The sequence below is a fragment of the Falco naumanni genome, chromosome 5 (genome assembly GCF_017639655.2).
Source record: "Falco naumanni isolate bFalNau1 chromosome 5, bFalNau1.pat, whole genome shotgun sequence".
NCBI classification, from domain to species: Eukaryota; Metazoa; Chordata; class Aves; order Falconiformes; family Falconidae; genus Falco; species Falco naumanni.
Window position 1 is genome coordinate 33,700,056 of NC_054058.1, and position 23,339 is coordinate 33,723,394.

General features: G+C 51.6%; 1 protein-coding gene across 2 annotated transcripts; it reads left to right on the forward strand.

Annotated features, from left to right (window-relative positions):
- Positions 1-472: 472 nt before the first annotated feature.
- TOM1 (target of myb1 membrane trafficking protein) lies at positions 473-21,708 on the forward strand. 2 transcript variants are annotated; one of them, XM_040596046.1, is made up of 16 exons: positions 473-580; positions 8,020-8,104; positions 9,790-9,868; positions 10,014-10,163; positions 10,276-10,410; positions 10,663-10,809; positions 11,813-11,929; positions 12,384-12,517; positions 13,193-13,226; positions 13,807-13,912; positions 14,937-15,057; positions 17,467-17,542; positions 17,987-18,049; positions 19,756-19,815; positions 20,160-20,196; positions 20,301-21,708. In XM_040596046.1, the coding sequence occupies exons 1-16, from the start codon at positions 529-531 to the stop codon at positions 20,447-20,449; spliced, it is 1,545 nt and encodes a 514-aa protein (XP_040451980.1). In that variant the 5' UTR covers positions 473-528; the 3' UTR covers positions 20,450-21,708. The 2 variants fall into 2 exon arrangements, with proteins under 2 accessions (XP_040451980.1, XP_040451981.1); XM_040596047.1 differs by lacking the exon at positions 17,987-18,049.
- Positions 21,709-23,339: the final 1,631 nt, after the last annotated feature.

Genomic DNA, 23,339 nt, shown 5'->3' on the forward strand with positions numbered 1-23,339 from the left:
TGGCACCCGGGGGAGAACAGTACCTGGGACTGGGGGCAAGGCTGGGGGGTCCATCGTGATTTGCGGTGGTTACTGACACGTCCCCATGTCGCGGGTCAGCGTGTTAGTGGATGGCAGCCACGGCTGAGGCCGGGAGGGCGTCGCAGAACGCGGTGCCCGGCCGCCCAGCTGGTACCCCCGCTCCCTACGAGTCCGCACCGACACGGGCTTACGGGGAACTGAAAATCTATCGCGACAGGCTGTCGCGTATCTGGGCGAAGCTGCAGCGCGCGGTTTTTCTGCACGGGCTGAAGCGCAGCGCGGTGTTGCGGGGAGCGGTGGCGGCTCTCGGGGCCGGGAGCCTCTCGGCTCCTGCGGGCCGGGGCCGGCCCCGCGCAGCTCCGTGCCTCAGCCCCGCGGCGGGGCCGGGCGCCCCTCCCGCGCGGCGCCGGTGGCGTCACAGCGGGGCCCGGCGGGGGCCCGCCCCGGCCTGGCGCGCGGGTCACGTGAGCGGCGGCGGCGGCGTCAGCTGATCGCGGCGCGGCGGCGATGGACTTTCTCCTGGGGAACCCCTTCAGCTCCCCCGTGGGGCAGCGCATCGGTGAGCCCCGCGGCCCGCGCGCCCCCCCGCCCCTCCCCGCCCGCTCGGTCGCCCTCCCCCGCGCCCCCGGGGGCGCTCGCCCGCCCGCCGGACCCCTTCCTCCGGGAAGCGTCGGCCCCCGCCTTCGCGGCGGGACGGAGAGGGCATCGACCAATCAGGAGAGAGCTCCGCTCCGACTGACGGGCGTTGCCGACCAATAGTGGACGCGCAGCCGGTGGCGGCTCCGTCGGCGGACCCGCCAGCCAATCCGGGCGCGCGGGGGTCTTGAGGTGGCGAAGCGAAGTTTCCTCACTTAAAGGGGCCGCAGACCGGTGGCTTGAACCACGCCCCCCGATAGAGCCGAGGCCCGTGATTGGCTCGGGGCCATTCCCGCCTGCACCTCTCTGGGGGCTTCGTGAGAGGGGCGAGGTCCTGCCGGGGGGTACCGCGGGAGCTGCTGCTTGGCTGGGCGGCACGCCGGGCAGTTAGGGGCTGCGCTGGCCCTGAGGTGACAGGGCGGCGGGGGCAGCCGTCGCTGAGCTGGAGGCTGCGGGGGGCAGGGGGCTTCAGGCTGGCCTGGCTCCGGGGTGCTGTGGCACAGCTAGTCGGATCAGCGTTCCCCACGTGAAGGATGAGCACTCTGGGGGTGGCTGGCCCCTGTGGATTTCCCAGCACAGAGGTCTGGGACAAGTAGGGCCTGGCAAGGCTGTGCCCTGGCTCTGTGGAGAGCAGCCCCCAGCTACGCCACAGGCTCCCTCACAGGGCCGAGTACCGGCCCGGGCAATGGAATCACGGGCAGGAGTGCAGCGTCAGCTCTGTGACCTTGCAGGCCCGAAGACACACAGTCTGGCTTAGTCCCTGTGTTCAGGTCAGCTAGATGAGCACAGAAGGATGTAGCCTTCAGAAACTGAGCAAAGAGATGCTGCGGCTAGAAAGAACAAGACCATTAACAGCTACACTGGTCTGAAAACAGATGCAGTTCTTAAAATACTTAGAATAAAAATTATTTTCTTCCCATGTTGTATTGTGTTAAGTGCCTTCAAGTTGTGATGGATGTTGCCTGTTTAAACTCTCCAGCTCGTGCAACAGCCATTTGTAAGTTGATGCACTTGCTCAGTCTTGCTTTTTGTCACTTGTGCAGACCTTGGTTATTTGCTGTAAACATCTGGTCATTGATTCAGTAGGTTTTGGTGAATAGCGCAGCATGGATGAATAGGCTGCTGTGGCTGGGAAGGGAGCAAGCAGCTGCTTTAGGTAATGCTTTTATAAGTGCTGCTTAGTTTAGAGGCTACCCAAAGCACTGTCTGAATGATGTGAGTCAGGGGCACTGCGGTGTCCCGCTCTAGTGTTGGGTGAGATAGGTGAGATGCACACAGCAAAGTGGGAGAAGGATGACCGGGAAAGTTTTCTGTAACAAAAAACTTCAGATGATATTTGACAGTTTCCCCCCATGAATATCACATGTTCCATCACACTTCCCAAGAGAAGCCATCTCCTGCCCTTTCCAGAATGAATGCTCTTTGATTCCCTCAGTGAGTGCATCAGATTTGGTTTTGTGTTTGGGTAGAGGCAATCTGAAGTTATCTTTAGATGTTACAGATCACTTCTTGCCCTCTGGATCTTCTGATCAGTATAGTAGCCAGATTGTAAGTGGGGTCCCTCTGGGCTTTGCTTCAATTAAAGAAGGGGTTTTCAAGCAACAAACCAACAACAAAGCGGAGGAAAACTGTATTTCAAGAGTGTTGTCAAACAGGAGTTTAGAGTTTAGTGTCCTTAGTACCAGAGGTGTGATATTAGAGAGATCTTAATGACTGGGGTTGACTGGGGTTATGGGAGTCCAAAGGGGTGGAGGAACTGCAGCATATGAGAAGGGAACTCAGTGTGGAGAACTTGAAAGGCCTGGTGGCTGAAAATACGAATGTTTTCTGCTTTTGAACATTGCTTATCAACTTCCTGGGGACATGGATAAGTGCTATCTTCTCTGTTTAATTTGAGACGCGAACATGACTTACCCAAACTTGTTTGGTAGGTCTGTGGCAGCTGCACGTTGAACCCATGAGCCTGATCCCCAAACCTGTATAGCGCTGCTGCTTTGGGCTGTCTGCAGAAAGCTAATACTGTGCCTTTGTAAATTACTTGAGCAAAGTCATGTCTACCTGATACAGCTTACAAAGTCTAAAATAGCTTTAGATGAAGGCTAAGGAATAAAAAAAAATCCTCTGTGGCACACTGCAGCAACTTTCTCAAATTCCTTCATTAATGTTAATCTAGTAAGTCCCATTTATTTTGCTGACAAGGAAACCAATGCTCAGATACGGTCGGTCATCTGTCACAGAATGAGTCAATTGCAAAGGAGTAGGTTTTCTAGCTTTTTACTTCCAGTCTTGAGATTTAGTCACAAAAGTTGCCTCTGTCCTGGTTTTGGACCATGGTGTCTTTTCCCAAGTAAGATGAATACCGACTTCTTCAGGGGTTTTGTTGGTTGGGTTTGTTTAGGGATTTTTTGGGGGGGTTGTGTTTTTTTTTTAACCCAGTGGGAAAATCTCCAGAGTGCTGAAGCATTGTAGTTTGGATTCCCCCCTCAAAAGGGAAATCCGCTGCGCCTCCATGTAGGAGCTAAGAGAAACTTCAAAATGGAAAGTCTAAATTCAAGGATGTGCTCTGAGTGAGAGAAGGGAGAAGAAACCACCAATGCTCTCTCCTGATCCTGGAAGTCTGGAATAACTAGTAATTACAGCAATACTGAAAGGGACAGAGCCCGGTTATTTCAGTGAGTGAGGGCGGGCAAGGGAGAGAAGTAACAGTGTAGCACAGAGATGAAGAGGATTTTTTTATGGTTAGAGGTTGGTTTAAGCATGAGAGCCAGGAAAAGTGCCGACTGTAAAGAGGTAGCAAGTAAGGGGCTCATGGGTGAGGAAGGAGAGCAGATACAACACAATATGCAGAAAAATCCCCACAGCCACTTGGATCCCACTTTGCAGGTATCCCTGCACCCCTCTGTGAGTTAGGACTTAGGAACTGGTGGGCAGCAGTTACCAGCTGTTGTGGGTAACAGTCTCCTGTCAGTCAGATGGGTCCCTCCAAGGTAGTGCTTCTCAAAAAAGTGTTGCCTTGCCTTCTGTGCCCACTCTGTCTGGAGGCAAAGGGGTAAAGGCAGCAGTGGAAGAGTTGTTTGATCCCTAAGGGTTCAAGCTGATTCACAGGGAAGGAGCAGGAGAAATTCAGAGACCCAAATACCCACAGCATTATGTCAGTACAGGTGTGTGTCGATCAGCATCCTTGAGTTAGGTTTGGACCATATCTCTGTTCTCTCTAGAAAGTGTGTTGTCCGTCTTCGGAGGAGCAGTGCAGCTGAACTGTGGAGTCCTGACTGAGCTGGTGCTGGTTTCCCCAAGGGAGGCGAAAGCAGGAGGCTTAGCAAGGAGACATTGTACAGGATGCTGATTTGGGCCAGGGGGGTATGAATTGAAGGGAGCTTAGGGGAAAGGACTGTTGTGTTGCCTTCTGCTGAACCTGTGCTGTCTCGTGCGACACAATGGTGGTGCCCTCAAACATCTGTTGAAACGGGTGAGAAGGTGCTTGATGCTTTGCTAAGGAATTTAAAGCCAGCGAGACTAAGCACTGTAGGGAGCTCTGGTTTTAAGGGCTTGACTTGGAGGAAAGGCACACAGTCTGTGATGAGATATGGCAGAGTATGTCACAGGCGAGGGGTTTCTGAACAGCACCTGTCTGGTTATGGGTGCTACAGCGACAGGGAGCAAAGGAGACAGGAGCTCGCACAGTTATCTTTTGTCCCCAGCTCCTGTACTTCCCCGTGCTGTTGGCTGTATTGCTAGTGTGCTGCTGCAGGGATGGCCGGGTGAGATTGCCAGCCCCACAGTGGGCTCTCCCCTGCCACAAAAGCAGAGACAATAAACTTGAAAAGAAGCAAATCTGTGAAATTCACTGATAGCACGAAGCTCTGTTGTGTCAGTTATGCCGTGCTTAGAGTTCTTTCTTATCTGATGATTCTAGATAATTTTTATAAGCCAGTTGAACTCAGCAGGAGCACATCAAATGCCAGGCAGGAAAAGTCTCAATGCTTTAAATCAACCCATACCACATTCTTCAGTGGTTGTGGGTCAGTCCAAGCAATTTGTGATGCAGCAGACTGGAATCAGACAAACCCCAATGCTGTCACACCCAGAGAGCGGGACTGGCTGCCAAAACAACGTGGTTTTGAAGCGGCCCTGTGAACAGCCTCCTGTACATTCTGTTGGTTTCAGTCTTGGAGGGAGACGGCATTCATGTGCCCGCCGATAACCTTTGCTGGGGAGGATTCTCCGTGGCAGGTCAGGCTCAGCTCCTTAGCCAGCAGAAGTGGATGGTGCCTGATGAGCCCCACCAGGCAGAGCGCTGGGCAGGGGTTTGTGCCCTGCCTCCTGTGCTTGCTGTTTTTAGGGGCTTATTGCTCTACCCGGCCATCCCCGGCTCACGTTTCATGAGGGGCAGACAGCTCATGTGCTAATTACAGCTTGTGAAACAAGGCCAGCCACCCTGATCTTTCATGTGACTAATGAATAGACTTTGTTTCCTTCTCTTCTGCAGGCTTTAGTAAAAGGATAAAGTTCAGGATTTCAGAGAAAGCTCCAACATATCCCACAAGTCTTGGACAGTCCATTAGTGCTTGGAAGCAAGCAAGGAGGATTAAAAGGGCATTAGCTCCAGCTCTCCCAAGGCCTTAATTTGTACTGGGTAAATTCAGGTGCTTTGTCCTTGGAAATGCCTCATGGTCACTTTCCTGTTTTCCATATGCTCTAACACTGCTCTTCAAACTTTGTCTTTTTTGAGCCTACGTTGCATTTATGGCAGGTTTGCTGCTTTCCTGCAGCTTTTGGTCAGCCAGTATGAACAGGGGTGACGGCAGCAGGCTGACCACAGCGTTGTGGGGTAACAGTGGGGCAGTGTGTGTCACTTTGGAGGAAGCCCCATTTTTCTGTAAGTGGCCGGCCAGGTGAAGGAGCATGCACAGTTTGTTCGCATTCCTGTCTGAAAAGCAAACCTGCTGTCTGACCTTGGCAGGATCGGTATGTTTGGAGGAAAAGGGATGGTGGTGGTTACAGAGTGCCACCAAACATAGGGAAGTGAGGGAAGGGTGTTTGCAGACTCAGTTTGTGTTTATGTACAGTGAAAATGAGTACGAGGAGGGCTGGGGAGACTTGAACAGCAAGGACTTGATGGTTTAAGGCAGTTTTTATTTCATCCTTGGTTTCTTCTGTAGCTCAGGGTTTCCCAACAGGCTCAGCCCTGTTCCTTGGTTGTGGTTTTTTTCCTTCCATGTACAGTGTTTTCCTTCAGGGATAAGAAGAGTGGATGTGGATTTCCTTTCAGTAGAGTAACCCCTGTATGATTGATTTGGGTGCTTCACTGCCAGAGGCAGCAAACAGTATGGAGAAACTTCTGGCTATGCTGGAGTTCAAACCAAGGTGTGTCATGAGTGGGGGATGCTGGAGGAGAGTGCAAGTGAAGGGTGGCTTTCTGACCATGTATGCCAAATCCATCAGACTGAGCTGAGCTGCAATCTGCCTGCCAGCAAGGCTGGCCATGTGGTGTCCCAGAGCAGGAGAGAACCTGGACCTCTGCCACTATACCAAGTCCTGATCCCAAAGGAGCCCTAATGGAAAACATTTTCTCCCATGTATTACTACAGCTTCACCCATTCACTGGTGTATGCCCTGGTGCACCAGACACGCATCCCTGCATCCCACTGCCCTGGATATATTCTCCACCACACCACCCAATGTGATGCTACCTCCTGTGCCCCACTGAGGAAGCTTAGATCTGCAAGAGACCAGGATTCCTATATAAAATCAGTACACAAAGTGACAGAGTTCACCTGAATCCCGGGGCCTTCAGGATTTTATAGTAGTAGCCAGATCTTCAGAAAGGTGGAAGAGCATCAGGAAGTTCTGCCACTCCCTCAGTTTGCCCTCTGCAGTCTGGCTGTGGCCACAGTGTATCAGTGTAATCACAGTGTCATCAATACGTTCTGCAGTCAACAGAAAAGGTGGTGGCTGGATTGCAGTAAGATGCGGACAGGTAGCTTAGTGCTGTGGTGTGTAATCTGTGGGAGGGACACGTGTCTAAGAGGCTGCATTGCACGGTGCTGTGAATAGCTCTCTGCCTGGCCCTTGAAAACAAGGCATCCCAAACCATGATGGATGTGTTTACCCAATCAGGAGTTTAAAATCTTATTTTTCCTGTGTTACAGCCCTATCCTATTCCTTCGTGAATGGCCATTTCATTCCATTCCCACAGAGGGATCGTTAGCTGCTGGGTCAAAAGCAGAATAAAGCAGCTCTGTGGAGGAAGGGCCTCTACAAAGGGGTAGCTGGCAAGGCCCAGCTCCAGATTTTGCAGGAACAGCAGTTTTGTAAATGCAGGCACTTCTCTAAGTACCTTGTTGAGTCTGAGCTCTCCTGAAGAGTACCTGGTAGGTGCTAAACCGGTCTGGCTAGTTTTAATTCTCTTGCCCCGGTGCTAAGTCAGGCGTTTTATATGATGGGAGAGCTGGGGAAGATGGTTCTTGTCCTCTGCTTGCCATCTGCTGTCTCTGTGTTTCCTTGTGATCTGGAGAGTGCCTGGGCCTGCCTGCCCCGCTGGTGGTTTTCTTTCCCCCCGCGGCTGGTGCTGTCCCTGAAGGCATCAGTCAGTCAGCATGGCTAGGACCAAGACTGGCTGATTATAGGGTGGAGACACTGGTGCTCTCAGTAATAGCTGCTCATTTCCTAAATCTCTGCCTTGAATAACATCAAGGCTGACTGAGGAATTCCTAATTAAAGGGGACACAAAGCTGAAACAATACTGCGTCAACTTCAGCCTGCAGTCCACTTCTGTCCATACTCCCCAGAGGCCAGAAGTTCAGGGAGAGGTGTAAACCTTAAACAGGAGAGGCCCTGCTTTGGGTGTTTATGTTTGCGTCTTTGTTTATGTAAGGCCTGTGTAAAAAGAAGAGAGTTGATTCTTTTGTCTCCTTGATCTGGTGCAAACCAAGAGTGGTGCCATCGATCCGTGCCAGCGTGAGCAGACCAAACTCCCGGTTTCTGGCCCTCCAGCAACAAAGCAAATAAGCCCCCTTCTCTCCAGCTGAGGAGCTGCAGTCATGCCGAGCCCCCTCCCCTCATGTGCAGAACACCAGAGATCGGGCGGTGTGTGTTTGTGTGTTGGTAGCTATGTGGCATGGGGAAGCTGAGCATCCACCCGTCCCAACGCCGGCCAGCCATGTGCTTTGCGGTGGTGACACCTAGTGGGAGTACTTGGGGACCTGGACTTTACGCCTAGTTTTGCCTCCTTGCTTGTGGTGCTGGAAGCCAGGGAGAGGGAGGAGGCTGAGCTCTGGGGTGTTGTGACGGCTGAACAGCAGCCCATGAAAGTGCCAGGGCTGCTCTTAGCCTTGCTCTGTCTTGGTTGCTGTTTTCCAGAGAGAGCTACCGATGGGTCCCTGCAGAGCGAGGACTGGGCTCTGAACATGGAGATCTGCGACATCATTAACGAGACTGAAGAAGGGTAAGGGAGCTGGCAAGGGTACACATCCAGCAGCAGGTCCCAGCAGACACTGTAACGCTATATCCCTAGACTCCAGCGGTAGCATGCACTGGTGGAGGTAATAAGCTAGGCTTCCCAACACTCCCTGGGATGGCATTCTGCTAGGAGGCCAAAAGACACAGCAAGGCTGTCAGAGCATCTGTTAGATGCTTCCCTGTAATCTCTGTGAGCACTGAGAGCCATCAAACAGGCCTTCGGGGTCCCCAGAGAAACCTCAATTCAAGCCAGGCTGCCTCCCATCTCCCAGAGGCATATTTGCAATTCTTCCACTTCAATTTATTCCTCCTTCATACCCCTCTGTTTCTCTCTTCTGGGAATGTGAAAATCTGCAGGCTGGTGACTGAGAAGAGAGGAAAATCTCAGGCTGTATTCAGTCCTCTGAATGTGCAGGTCCTGCTGGGGGTTCACTTCTCAGGTATTTTCATGTACAGTCACTCAGACATGTGCAAAGTAGGTGGGGGAGCCCTCGTCTCCCTCTCCCTGCAGGGAGATGTTCAGAGATCTGCCAGACTTGTTAACTCTGGGGGTTTGCCAGTGAATTCAAGGGGGACTGCTCCTTCTCACAGTGGAGATGTCAAAAGCAGCATGTAAAAAGGAAGGTGCTACATGGATTAAAAAATTTAGGTTTCGCTCCTGCTGTCCTACCCCACAGTGGTGCTGACAGAGGATTAGCAAGCCCAGTTTTCAGCTTCACAGTTGTATGAAAACAAAGTCAAACATCTCTACTCACAAATCTGTCACCAGTCTTTTCCCATGCTATCCCCACAGTGCAAATATGCCTGTCTGTCCACAGTTCTCAGGCCCAAGCTGTGGCCACTTGCTGTTTCAATTCTGAGCAGCTGATAACACAGCTGTACCCTCTTGACATGATGGGCTCTGCCACTGCCCTGCTAATGCCCATCCATTGCAGCCATGCTGCCCCGCAGGCCAATACCTCATTGCCTCTGTGTCTCCACCACGCTCTTCTCCTCCAATGCTGCTGCTCTTCCAGCCCAGCCTCTCTTCCCGTGCTCTGCCAGAGCATGTTGGTTCATTTGTGCCCTCTCACAAGACCACAGTGGGCTGAGACTGCAGTGCTTCTCCCCTCTGAGAAGGATTAAGGAGACCCTGCTATACTGCTGCTGTCATGCACACCTGCAATATATGCAAGATTTTGCCACTGCATCTACCCTGCTGCTTTCTTTCTAAAAGCCTCCAGGGAAATGTTGTTAAATAGCTTCTCTCTGAGCAACACGGGGATTGCTGCAGCTCACTCCTTCCTGTTTCTAACCCATGCCAAGCTTTTTTGTGTTCTCCTTCTTTTCAGTCTCTCAGCCATGGCATGTTGTTCTGCCCCAAGTAGTGCGTTTCTAGCATTGCTTTTACTCTGCTCTCTGTTGTGTCCTTTACACCTTGAGTTGTTGCAGGCATCGACACAGAGGCCTCCAGTTTCAGTAACAGTACACTTTAGCAGGACCCTGCTTCTCTTGCAGAACCACAGGCAGAAGCTATTTTCCCAGTCATTGCTCCAAGCTGTCCTGAAACTGTGGTGGGGAAGGTCACCTGCTGAGTATGAGGCATCCAGAGCCAGTGGCTGTTTTGCTTTGCCTCTCTGTATGTGGGTCTCAATCTTCTGATGATCTTTCTTCATCTGATTTCCCCTGCAGGCCCAAAGATGCTTTCCGAGCCATTAAGAAGAGAATTGTAGGGAATAAGAACTTCCATGAAGTTATGCTGGCTTTGACGGTGAGTGGTCAGGGCTCTTTCTCAGCACTGTGATACCCTGCTGTAAAGCTGAGTCCCTGGCTGAAAAGGCGGGGGTACCTAAAGCCAACAAGGCAAACACATGTAGGCAGAGAAGGCTATAGCTAATGCATTATTGCCTTTGAAGGTCCTGGAGACATGCGTCAAAAACTGCGGCCATCGATTCCATGTCCTTGTGTCCAGCCAGGACTTTGTAGAAGGTGTCCTGGTGAGAACAATCCTGCCGAAGAACAATCCACCTGCCATAGTGCATGACAAGGTGCTGACCCTCATCCAGGTGAGCCAAGAAGCATGAGCATCTGCACCTCTTCAGAGAGTGCGTGTCTTCAGGTGTTTGTACAGAAGACTACTGTAAATGACGATGGGCTGTACTGTCTCCTTCTCCCTAGTCCTGGGCAGATGCCTTCCGCAGCTCACCAGACTTGACTGGTGTTGTTGCTGTCTATGAAGACCTGAGACGGAAGGGCCTGGAGTTCCCCATGACTGATCTGGACATGCTGTCACCCATCCACACACCACAGAGGGTATGGGAGCATTGCTGAAGAGAAGGGTGTTGGGCAGTTGCTGTTCTGGAGCTATGAGGGAACTTCAGGAGCTCTAGCTTGTACTTAGAGGGCTTTCGTGGAGCAAGAAGCTCCAGGGCAGCCTCTTTGCTAAAAAAGCTGTTGAAAGCAGGTGGGGACTTGACATCAACATTTATCTCCTAATTGTACTTCTCTGTCAGCTGTGAGTGTCTAACGTCTCCTCTCCATCACTTTTCCCACCTCTGCCTGTAGACTGTGTATAGCTCTGACTCCCAGTCCGGACAGAACTCACCTGTGGTCAACTCCCCTCAGCAGATAGAGTCCATCCTCCACCCTGTCACCCTGCCCACTGGGAGAGGCACACCCAGTGAGACGCCCATCACACCCACACCAGAGCAGGTGAGTTGGACACGAGCCCGGTGATGCTGCTGACTCTCCCTGCGTTTGGGGACTGTTTCACAAACACTGTTCTGGTGCTGCTGTCCTCATCCTTCCCCAGCCTCTGTCCTCAAGGAGCCGTTCCTTAAAGCATAGTCCCTTGAGAGCTCCCCAGAGCTCTGTTGTGGTCACAGTGGTGAGCTGGAATACCACAAATACAGAGCAGTTATGTTTTCCTAAGACAGGGCTGCTTGCAGGTAGAGGGAAGATGCCCTGGCTATAGGGAATGGAGAACTGAGACACAGGTTTTGAGTGAGGTCTTTGTAGCGCAGTACAGCAAAAGCTTGCTCAGTAGGTGCCGCCTCAACATCTTTCTTTATCTTGCCTCACTTCTGGCTTTATATGAATCAACCATGTCTGGCTAATGCAGTTTCCAAAGACCAGGGCTTTCTCACTTGTTTCCCCATCCTCTTTCTCCTTCCTCACCCTGACTTCATATGACACCATGTTCAGCACCAAATCTCCAGCTGTCGGTATGTTGCATCCCCTTGCAGAGCAGAGGGTACAAACTGTCCTCAAGAGGCTTATTAGCAGCTTTTGAAACCAGAGGTAAAAAGCTTCAACTGCGCAATTAATTGAGGCTCGCCTTTTGAATGGGAATTAATTTTTTTCCCCCTCTTACACTGCTTTGGAAATTAAATTATTTGAGTGGCTGCCACACAGGAGCTGCTAGCTGATGAGAGATTTGAATCATAACAGCAGCCTGTGCTGGCTATTAAAAAACAAGGCTAGGCTAGTGGCCAGAGATCCCAGATGAGGCCCTGGCATATATTACCAGAAAATGAACTTGATGGTAAGTAATGGAGCTTTCTTCTGCTGGGAGCTCCTGGGAGCTAGACTGAGTGGTGACAAGTGAGCTCCCCAGTGGCCATACCCTTTGGCTCTGTGAACACACACACAGAGTTACCTCAGCTATCTCCCCAGTCTTCCCAGATGGAGCTGTCACTTCCCCTCCCTTTTGCAGATCGGGAAGCTGCGCAGTGAGCTGGAAGTGGTGAATGGGAACATGAAGGTCATGTCAGAGATGTTGACAGAGCTGGTGCCATCCCAGGCTGAGCCTTCTGACCTGGAGCTGCTGCAAGTAAGGAACACTGGCAGGGTGGAGGGCTGGCACATGCAGCTTGATTTAGCAGTGACTTGATGGACTGAGATATGACACATGCCAGGCGTGGGGAACAACTGGACAGTTTAGTGTGGGGTTTGCCAGGGAGTGGTAGGATAAGGGACACACAGGGAAAGTGGAGTTTTCCACAGGCCAAGGAAAGTTGCACTATTGAGGCTGGAATCATCTCACATGGGGACTTGTAGTCCCCGAGAGCCTTTCTTTCTGGGTTATGTGTTACACAAGAGGTATACAATTATTGTCTGTAAAACTCAGACTCAGCTTACCTCTCACACTGGTATCTGTTGCCCATCAGCCCTTGCTGATAGATCCCAGTTGCCTCTGGGGTCTGTCTGTCCCAGTGAAACTTCCAAATCTGTGAGAGCTCAGCCTTAGCCTGACCTTTGTGGTAACTTTTCCTTGCTGTGAGTAGGAGCTGAATCGGACATGCAGAGCCATGCAGCAGCGTGTGCTGGAGCTAATTCCCCATGTCCTCCATGAGCAACTCACCGAGGAGCTGCTCCTCGTCAATGACAACCTCAACAATGTGTTTCTGCGCCATGAAAGGTACCTTTCTCCTCAATTCTCTGCCCTGCTTTTCCACAAGCGTTTACAGTCCCTTGGAGACTTTCTATGCAACCCTTTTGATTTTCCCATAAATATAGTACTCAAGATGTATCAGCCTGTATCATCCATCTTTGAGAACAAAGCCAGTGCTCAGTTTTCACTGATTTATTCCTGTCCCTTCAAAGCTGCTGTTTAAGTTACTGATGGAATATTAAGATGTCCCTGTGCAATAACCCAGAAGAAGAAGGAAGGAACTGCATGGGAAGAGCTGGTTTTCTAGCTCTGAGGTAGATAGGGACAGAGAGGACTTGCCCAGGTGGGATCAGCACCCCTTTCTTTTTTCTTCCATTCCATCAAACCCACCTCTTAAGCTAGGACGAAGTCTGGAGAATTTAGTCCCTGTGTCTGTATGAAGAACTGGGTTTGAACCATTTTGGTTAGAAGTAGTTGTGGAGGATCACAAGAAGCTTCCTCACACCACCTCTCAGGAGACATCAGTTCTGTGGGCTTTGTCACAGTGTCTTCGGTCTTGAGCAAGAATTGGGCCCTGAGCCATGGTCCCCCTTTCCTAGTATGTCGGAAAGGGCAGTGTGCACCAAGCGTTGTAAGAAATCTCTTGGGCTATGGGTGAATAAGCACACACTACTGAAACGCATCCTGTCGTCTTCCTTGTAGGTTTGAGCGTCTTCGGACAGGACAGCCTGTTAAGGTAAGTTAGAGCAACTGGCCCTCTGTGCAGCTTGTTCTGCATCCTGCAGGTCCAGCAGTGCCCTGCTAAGTTGGAGAGAGGTTCAATCTGCCCCACTTACAAGCTGTAGGCTTTGCTCTCACAGCCCAGCTGCACCAGCCACGCTGGTGTGGAGGACACTCCAGTTCTCACTGCTAGCCTCTCCCTCCCTGCCAGTGGGAGCCTTCTTCTCACCCGAAGAACAAGAGCAGACCAGGAGTAGTTACGGTTTCCTAGTAATGAACACTGAGAGGACCAGTTCCCATATGAGTCTCCTTTTGTCCTCTGAGCACTGCCCTGTCCTCTGAGCCAGTACCTACCCTACTTGCTGACATCCAGCGGAGCTGAGAGGCTGGCTACCAAGGTGTATTCTGCCCTGCGACACTATTCCCAGCCAGTTCTCTGATCACTGTCCTCCTTCTCACAAGGAGGGGCTTCACAGCTGATACTTTTCAATGGGTACAGAAAGGCTTCCCTCTTCAGTGTTAATGAGCTACAGTTGTGGGGTCAGAGTGTTTGAGCTTCCAAAACTCCATCATTTTCCTTTTTTTTTTCTCCAAAGGCACCAAATGAGGCAGAGAACAGCTTGATTGACCTGGGAACCAGTACTCCTGCAGTGAGACAGCCTGAAGTCACCAACAACCTTTCCTCTCAGCTGGCTGAAATGAGTATGTTGCCATGCAGTTTACCCCTCAGTCCTTCTACTGTGCTGCTCTGGGAATCCTTGATTCCTAAGAATGCCTTTGAATCACTTCCCAAAATTATTTAGTCACATTTGTAAAGTAACCTAGATAAATAGGGTGTATGGTCAACTAATAAACTCGTGAAGAAACTTGTGTGTGCCCCAAGGCATACAAGCATATGTCTCAGCATCCACACCTCAAGTTGTGCACAAGCTGGACGTGACTTAAGAAGGACCTCAGCAATAGGCGGAGGGGAGGGGAGGGGAGAAAGTTGCTCCTTCTGCAATGCCTAGCAGCAGTGCAGTTGCCTCTCTTGCTGTGTGGTGTCAGACTGACCACTGAGGTCTGGGAGAAGAAAAGCAGCTGAGTTGTGCTGCAAAGGCATCCATGAGCATCTTGGGTTCAGGACCCAAGATTTGACAGGTCGTTTACTCAGAAAGCCTGAGAGGTCCTGAGGGCTCCTCAAAACATACTGACAACCTGCATAGCACTTCCTGAACCTCTTGCTAGCTGAGAGCACATTCAGTACAGCATGGTTGCAGCTACAGAAAAATGGCAAGACTGTTTTTACAGACAAGCCAGCTGAGATATTTTTCAAGTCAGGGTTTGCCGGATGATGCCTGAGTCATGAAAATCTACTCATCTGTCTCAGAGGTGCTTGCCCAGAAGCACAGGTTATCCTTCTTCTTCCACAGGTTGTGAGGCAATTCCCTCTGAGTTGTCTTAAATGGTCAGGAACATTTAGCCTAAATGCAGTAAATCGATGATGATGCTGCCTGAGACTGAGCTAAAAATATCTGCTGAGCAGGCAAAGAAACTGCTTCTGTTACTTCACCCACGGCACTGCACACACACACAGCCGGCGCTGCAGCTGCGGGGCAGGATAGAGGAGCGGGCCTAGAGCAGTTTAGCCTGTCCTGATGCTAGCTTTCCACCTAGCACCCTCCAAGCCCACAGCCCTCCGTTTACTGCTCTGTGCTGCCTGCTCACCCTGCTCTCTCTCCCACAGACCTGGGCTCGAGCAGCATAAGCGCGGGGCTGCACTCCCTCGATACCTCTGGCAAGCTGGAAGAAGAGTTTGACATGTTTGCCCTGACCCGAGGCAGCTCACTGGCTGAGCAGCGCAGAGAGTGAGTGTGTCAGCCCACTCTATCCTGTCCTGCCTTCTTGCAAAGGGGGAGGGCTCAGGCAACTGGGGCTGTGACCCCAACCAGCAGCAGTTCTTGGGAGACAGTGGAAAATGCACTCTTCTGACACACAGTGTTTGTCGGACGGCCTCTGTGTTCCCGGTCCCTCTCCCTGCTGCCGTCGTCCCCCTTTCACAGTGTCCTCCTGGGTGTGGGGAGATGGAGTGGTCTCTGCGTGTGGGGACTGCAGTGCTGCATGTGCTGGGGAGACTCAGTGTCTGGAGATGAAGGTGTGGAGTGGGACTGGCTGAGTTTCCTTGTCTGTCTCTGAACTCATGTGCCCTGACTGAGGCGATGTTGAATTTGGGAACTGCTGAATATCGTTACAGCCTAATGGACAGAGTATTGAACTGGAGTGCAGGAAGCATGCAGTCAGTTGTGGCTTGCAAGGCAGGGCACTGCTCTGTGCCTCAGCTTCTCTGTTGGTCAGTGGGCCTGATGTTTCTACCTCCACAGTGTGTTTGAGACCTCCTGGTGTAAAGCACTAAGAGTTGGGTCTCCGTAGTACTGGCTGAACTGAAGAGATCTCTTCCCTACTGCAAAAAATGGATTCCTGAATCCTTGTTCTGGGAGGAGCTGACAAGAGCTGTGCTGACCAGATCCCTTTGGCTTAAGAGACTGAGGCTCATCTCATGCTGTTTTGCCTGTCAGAGTCATCCACTGCTCTCCATCAGTTACCAAGCAGCAGAGCCCCCAGGCACATGACTGCCTTCAGCCCTCAAAGACCTGTGGTCCTGATGTCCATCCACGGGAGTGCCTTGTTCTGCAGCTGGGCAGTGGCAAGTTTAGGTCTCTTAAGGATGTCTCCTTTCATTCCTCTGCCTCAGACTGCTTCTGGTAAAAGTAGTGGGGAAACCCATGGCCTACACACAACTTCATGTGTTTTGTCTGTGGGTTTCCCCACCACTTCTACTGTGGGGTGTGCTGCCTGAGGACAGAGGCAGGCCAGGACAAAAACAGTGGTGCTGGCAGCACCCAGTGTGGGGCTGAAATCCGAGCCACTGGTATGTGCTGAGTGCTTAAGGCTGGGGGAGATCTGGACAGGCATGGAATCGTATCCTCTCCACTGTGGCGCAATCCTTAACAGGCTGAGGCTTATGATCTCTGCACAAGTAACAAGACATCTTCTATTTATTTCTCACTGCCCTCCATCTGCCTGCACTTGCACTCCTGCCAGGTAGCTTCTACTCTCACTGGCTCAGGCTTCACATTTCACTCACCAACCTCAGCTCTCAGTGTCTCCCTCCATCTGAACAGACCCATTGCTCTGCTGTTCCCAGACAGGACGTGCTGGCAGGAGACACAGGCAAGGCCACTGGGGTTTGTTCCTGACCCCCCCATGCTTCATGTGCATCTCGGCGAAGCAGTGCTTGAAACATCTCAAGCCTTTCCTGCCGTTCTTCCTCATCAGTGGCATGATAGCAGCGTTGTACTTCATCCTTGATGCCATTGTCCACAGCGGCCCCTTCACTGATGAGCACTTCTTCGAGAAGTTTGAGCGCCGGTGGCCCAAGCCCCTGGCTCTCAACAAAAACAGCTCCACTTGATGGTCTGCTGGGTCTGCAAAAAGGGGCCTGGGCGCAGCTGGAGAGGAGACTTGCGGAGAGTTTCTAGGAGAGGCTTCATTCTCCCAGCATGGATGGACTGTTTTCCCTACTCTGCATGGATCAAATGGTGATGTGTGGTAGCAGGCTAGACGGGGCAGAGAAGTGGGATGAGGGAGATTATGGGTGAGATGTGTATATGTGTAGAAAAAGGTTGCTGTAATGGTACATCTGGAGACCTTGAAGCAACACTAGGCTCTTCTGATCATCCAGTCTCGCCTCCTATGTAGCACAGACCAGTGAATCTCTGCCACCATCAATTCTTGAGTTGTATCAGTTAAAGAGATGTTTTTGAGCTGTGTTTGTGTCTGTGAAGGTAGATGAGTATATAGGGGCTTGTTGCTCAAATCCTTTCTGAAGTAGCTGTAATCTTCCGGTCAGTCTGTGTTAGTTATCTCTCTTCTATAATCAACCCCAGAGAAGATGAGTGTTGTGGTTGCTGCACCTATCTCTGTAAGTCTGTGTTTTAGTCTCTTGTATGGTTGTTTTCATACGATGCCATGTCATCCTCCTGTTGTCTGCCTGGGCTGTCCTGTGGTATCCCACAGTGATCTTGCAGTGAGTAGATTAGTCTGTTTGGTGATGGGCTACACCTTTAGTAGGGGGTTTGCACACCTAGAAGCTCTTGGGAGCAGAACAAGAGATGAAAAGTTGTGCAGTCAGAAGCACAGAATATGTGTTTAGGAGTTCTGCTTTTCACTCTCGGGCATCTCATCAGCCTGTGTGTTATCTAACTTCATGCTTTCAGGGTAAAGTACGAAGATCCCCAAGCCTCCAAAGGACTTGCTGGTGCCCTGGATGCCCGGCAGCAGAACACAGGAACGGTGAGTGGCCACAGAGCTTAAAGTGTATCACCAGGAATAAGAGTATCCTCTTTGCTTACCGATGCAACAATTGTGTTGTCTGTTTGGGAAAAATCAAGTATTTAACATGACTGATGGTAACTCCTGGTCTCTACCAACCTGTGTTTCCTACCTGGGCTATATACCTCATCCTTTAAACCACAGAGGTGGGGAACTATGGGAAGTCTGGGGCTGACTCAGTCAGTAACAGGATGGCCTCCATATATCTACAGGGAAATTTCCACCTGGAAATGTATGTTTTATTTCTCTTCAGCAGGATTCCCCAAGTCCAGTTGCCTTCTCTCTGCAATCAGAGAAGTAGGCCACCAGTACTTACGTGTCCTTTCCCTGACCCTAAACCCACTGCCTCCCCTCTCCCTCGCCCTCTGCGATAGCAGTTTTCAGTGCAGACTCTCTCTTGACCAGGGGGAGCCTGGTGCATCTAGTGATGGAGCCCAGCTGACTAAGTGGATGATGCGGCAAGGAATGGTGAGATCGTGGAGTGCCAGCAGGGAGGGGGAGGCTGGGGCTGCTGAACTAGAAGTGGCTCTGGCACAGCACATGAGGGTGTACAGCAGACATCAGCAGAGACTGCAAACTCAAATGAAGCAACCTTGATCTGGGCCAGTAGTGGAGACCAGGGTTGGGAAGGAAGCAGGCAGTGTATCAGTCCTTCCTCAAGTAAACATGTCTGTAGGAAAAAATCCAAGTTGCTCTGAGGCCACGAGAGCATGTGCCACTCTGAGCTAGAGGATGGCCTGTTTTGGAGTGGGTGTCTGGGGCAGAGGCACTGGCTGGTGGCATCATGAGGAAGACTCCTGCTATTCATTCCCCCTGCAGCCTCTCCTGCTCAGCATGAGCTGCCCCATTTGGAGGAAAACACATTTGGGCTTTTACCCTATTCAAGACCTCCTTCTCTAGATAAAGTGTTTGACCCTTCCGGCTGTTGAATTTGGTCTTTTGGCAGCAGGAATTCCTGCAATTACATCCCCTCAAGCACACTGAGGCTTTGACAGGCTCCCAGGTCTTAGTTAGGCTTGTTAGCCTGTCTTCCTGAAATGGGCACTGCCCAAACTGATGTCTGCTCTAGGAAGTTTCCCCACATGCTGTCCAGTTAGCTTGAATGCCCTTCTACCCCAAAGAGTTCCTCTCTGGGTAGACAAAGCCAGTTCACTTTGAAACTTCCCTAGCCCCATACATCCTCTTCCATCCCTGTTCATCCATCTGTCAGCTGTGGTAGCTATTTGCACTTAGTACCTGGTTTGGGGAAATCTGCCTGTCCTTGGTAAGAAGGAATTGCTCTTTTTCTTGGTCTTGCTGGTTTCCTGGGAGCAAGTAGAGCTATACATACTAGGAGACTAATAGTAAGTTCCCACAAATACTCTCTTGCGCTTCTGCTTGTGGAGCCTCTAGCAAGGGCTGCTCCTTGCTCAGCTTTGTTCAGGAGCTCATGATTGGAGAAAAGGATCTGGGGTTTGGAATCAGACTTGGTTTCCTTCCAAGTTTTCTCCATCTGCTAGGAAGATGTCTCTTTGCTGCTTAAATTGGCCAGGGACATGAAGTCTTCTGAGCTAGACTTGTCCCGAGTGGAAGTAAAATTTACTTAAATTGCAGAAGACCTTCTCTCTGATGGGTCTGTTTCTGTAGTTTGGTGTGATGCCAAATCCTGCTGTGCTCCGTGATCATACCAGGGAATCACTTCTTGGGAGGTGTCTTTCCCCCTTAATGTGGTGCCAAACCTGACATGTCCAATATCTTCAGCATCACAGACTTTGACATCAGACTGTCACTTGTCTGTAGAAGAGAAGAGGTTTGGAGAGAAGCTTTTCTCTTGTTCTCTGGCTGCCTAATACAAGCAGCCAACTTCCACCTAGTGAGTCCACCAAAATGGAAAGCCTGGTACAGTCCTAATACCCCAAAGCCAACCACTAAACCCCAGATGCTTTCGATAGCCTGTATCCTGGAAACTGTGCATGTCTGGCTGTGGATGGGGCAGAGGAAGCAGGTGAGCGGTGGTGGCACCGGTAGCTGGGAGAGCTCTGCAGTGGCACTGGCTGGGTTTGGAAGGGCCTGAGCTGACAGAACAGCGGAGCAACAGGGTTAGCTTTTGGGTTGCGCTTTCTTTTTGCAGAGTGGATTTCCTGCAACATCCTCTCTTTTTCTTGGCCTCATCACTCTTTTTCCTTCTGTTTTAGGTGCCAGTTCCCCAAGCCAATTTCATGGAAGACATAGAAAAGTGGCTCTCTACAGATGTGGTATGTGAGGAGCTGCTTCCCTGGAGCCAGCAGTCCTGCCAGAGTTGTCTGCAGGGCTGGATTTTAGGCAGTGTACAATAGCGCTGGCACTGCTGAGTATGTGGCACAGGCTGCTTGGAGGGAGCAGGGGAGGAAAAGCCAAGAACACAGGGTTTGGGATACCACAGCAGTATGGTCAGCCTTCTGGGAGGCGTAACTAACGAACTGAGGCTCAGGACCATTCTAACATGTCTGTACTGCGGAGTTAAGGGGAGCGCTATCCTGTCTCTGTGCAGACAAAGAATCCCATCTGTGGAGATGCCTTTGTCTACTGTGCTTCTAACCATGCCCTTCTCCTTCCCTAGGGAGAGTCTGAGGATGCAAAAGGTGTCACCAGCGAAGGTAAGACTTGCCAAGCAACCCCTTTCTCCAGCTGGTCCTGGCAACTCCTTGGCTCTTTCACAGAGCTCCCTCCTTGCTAATGCTCTGCTCTTCTCTTGCCCCAGAGTTTGACAAGTTTCTGGAAGAGCGAGCAAAAGTTGCAGACCGACTACCCAGTTTATCCAGCTCCTCAGCAGGGACGTCCATCTCCCCTCCTGCTGCCAGCCATCATCAGAAGCAAGCAAAGGAAGATGACGCTATGTTTGCCTTGTGAATGCTATGGACTGGTGTGGTGTGGAGCAAGAGGCTGTGTGTGCTGTTTTGCTTGCCTCCGACCAGGGGCCAGCAGAGGAAGGACTCTGTCCCCTTCCTCCACTCTTTTCCTGTTTTCCCTTTGAGTTGTTTTTATTTTTAAGCTGCTTTCAGATTTCAGATAATCTTTGTTGTGTTTAGGGATGTTACACAATAGACTTGTGAAGGGGTTTTTTAAAGCTGCTAGGGAATGTGGGAGTTCAGTGGGCTTTTCTTGGGGAGGACAGTGTGGGCAAAGTGGAAGAAGCTCCCCATCCTCCTCTCCAGTGAGGTAGTTAAGAAATCTTGCCCAAGAAACAGGAGAGGCTGCAGTCTGCTGCTGAAATCATTCCTGCCTGCCTCTCCTCACCCCATCCCTGGAATGGATCTCCAGCCCTCTGCCTGCCAGTGTTAGACTGGGAAGCATGGGGATGTGAAGCATTAGAGGTCACAGAGGAGGAACACTAATGGTAGAGGGGCCCAGTTGCTCTAGTCTCTCGCACAAGTGCTTGTGGTATGCAACACTTTCCCACTCACAACCCCTTCTTTTCCTCTTCCTTTCCTCCCCTTCTCATCAGTTTATCCAGAATCCGACCCACAGCCCAAATGTTTCTTTTGCAGGACAGCCAGTTACCAAAGCCCTCGGCTGCACACAGGGCTTGAGCTGTGAGCAGCACCCCAGGCTGAAGGGGCTGTCTGCTGTGGGGTAGGATGTGCCTTCAGCAAACTCTGCAGTTAATTTAATTCTCCCATTATTATACTTTTCTCCTGTCTTTTCCTGATGCAGTCCCACCTCCCCCTCACTTCCACCGATGCCTTCCACCACATTGTGCCGCGGTGTGGGGAGTCTCTGATCAGGCCAATGCTGTGGACTCCCTCAGGGTAGCTGTGTGTGCTGGGGCCAAAGAGCTGCGTTCCCTAAAGCAGGAGGCCACCAGCACTGTTATACCAGAGAGAACGTGCTGTTGCTGGGGTAGCTTGTTCAGCTGGTGACCGCAGAGGTGAAGTGAGACATCAGTCATCTCGTGCCAGCAAAGCAGCCCTGCAGCAGCCAGGAGCTCCTTTGCACATGGAGAGAAAAACCCTTTTGAGCAAACTGCATGCGCTACCCAGTTGTAAAAGGCAGCCAGGGAGGAGGGTGCCAAGCCTGGGGCTCCTGCTCATGGGATTTCTTGCGGAGTGTGGGAGAGTTGCCTTTTTTTATTGCACATTAAAGGAGCAAAGTCTTGAGCCTCCCTTGAAGATATGTGTGCGCTGTCAGTGCTGGCGTGGGGAGGGGAGGACCCTGGCGGGGAGAACAGGTGTGCAACCATGCGGCCACATTTGCTTTCCAAAAAAAGGCAAGGGCGCTGTGGTGCTGAGGTGGGGCACGGCATGGGGCTGAGGGTGCTGCAAGCCAAGGCAGGTGCTCGCTGCTTTTTGGCACAGTCTTCTGGGGAGGTGACTACACCCCATCTCAAAATAGCGAGAGGGTGAGCTACCTACTCTCCTTTCCCTCTCTACCTTGTGACCAGATCTCGATACCCACCTCGCAGCCCATAAATCTCTTCAAGACATGCAAGAAATACAGTTGCTACAAAAGGGTGCTCTGGTGTCCATGGGATGTCCTGTCCTCAGTTGTCCCCATGCCACCCCCCCGGTGTCCAGCCAAGCGGGAGCAGGGAGAGGGATTCTTAAAAGGAGGGTTGATCAGGTCAAAAGTGTCCTCTCAGCCCTAGATTTGTAGGAAGGAGTTAAATTGGCTGAAGTTGTCCAGACCTCAGCACCTTCCTCTTCCAGTGCCTGCACTGCCGTCTCAGATGTACCAAGCTGGGGCAGAGGCTTGAGGGTAAGAGCTGTGAGCGAAGCTGGTCTGCAGCTGGTGGCAGCCGGTGCTGGCTTTCCTCCTCTGTAAGCAATCGTGGGACACGAGGAGGCTTTGTGTCTTTCTCAGCTTCCCAAGACGGACAGCAGATACTATCCTTGGACAGTGTCCCTTGGAAAAATGAATCACCATTGCATTCCCAGCGCCTCTGGGAGGAACTAAGGGAGACTCCCCCTCCTTTCTTAACCAGATGGTATTATATATTTAATGTAACCCTCTTTCAGCAGCTGTCCTTAAACCAGAGTGCACATACTGTCTTCTGGAGTTGGTGGGCAGGGGAGAGGCCAGCCTAATGAGCCTGAAAGCTGCCCACCCTGCCCCATCTTGCTGATGAGTCCAGGAGTGGCTCTGCTAGAGGCTGCCTGAAGCTGGAGGTTGTGGCTTCCATCTCTGAGCTACTCGCCCTGCTGCAGCCAGGTCCGCAGCAGGACTTCACCACCCCACAGGACCCCATGCTCCTCGCCTAAGAAGGGCTTTGATCGAACGAAGCATGCTAAGCACTTCCCCTCCGAAGAGCACAGCCTAAGAGCAGCAGGTTTCTGCCTTACCAACTGCATGAGGGTTTCATGCAGCAAACGTGGGTAAGCGCTGAGGAGTGGCACAGCTGCAGACCTCTGTCACCAGTCCATTTTTACCACACCCGTGGCTTCCTGAAATAGCCTTTTTGTGTTTTTAATCTCCAAAGCATCCCTGTCTCAGCAGATGCTAGAAGTGAAACCCGGGTGGAGAGGCTAGATTTGCCCACGCAGCTCTGGATCTGGCCGCTGCTGTCACCGCTGTAGCAAGCCCAGAACCAAACACGGCTCCCTGCAGAGCATCTCCCCCCCACCCCAGCCAGAGCACACAGCGCTTGCACCAAAGGCTCTGTGCTAGGCATGTGGCTCACAGGAGGACACCCCAAGTCAAAGGACCATGCGGGCCCATGAGTGACAGGCCAGCGCAGTACCCCCCAACCCCCCCAGTGCTGCAGACCCGCAAGGGCAGGTCCCTCCGGCGAGACAGGGCTCTG

What these genes read in the sequence shown, in the direction of transcription:
- TOM1 (XM_040596046.1), top strand. Translation starts at nt 529, where the DNA reads ATGGACTTTCTCCTGGGGAACCCCTTCAGCTCCCCCGTGGGGCAGCGC. An exon ending in CTGACCTGGAGCTGCTGCAA is followed by an intron (nt 11,930 to 12,383) that starts GTAAGGAACACT and finishes TGCTGTGAGTAG; the next exon opens with GAGCTGAATCGGACATGCAG. An exon ending in CTCTCAGCTGGCTGAAATGA is followed by an intron (nt 13,913 to 14,936) that starts GTATGTTGCCAT and finishes TCTCTCCCACAG; the next exon opens with ACCTGGGCTCGAGCAGCATA.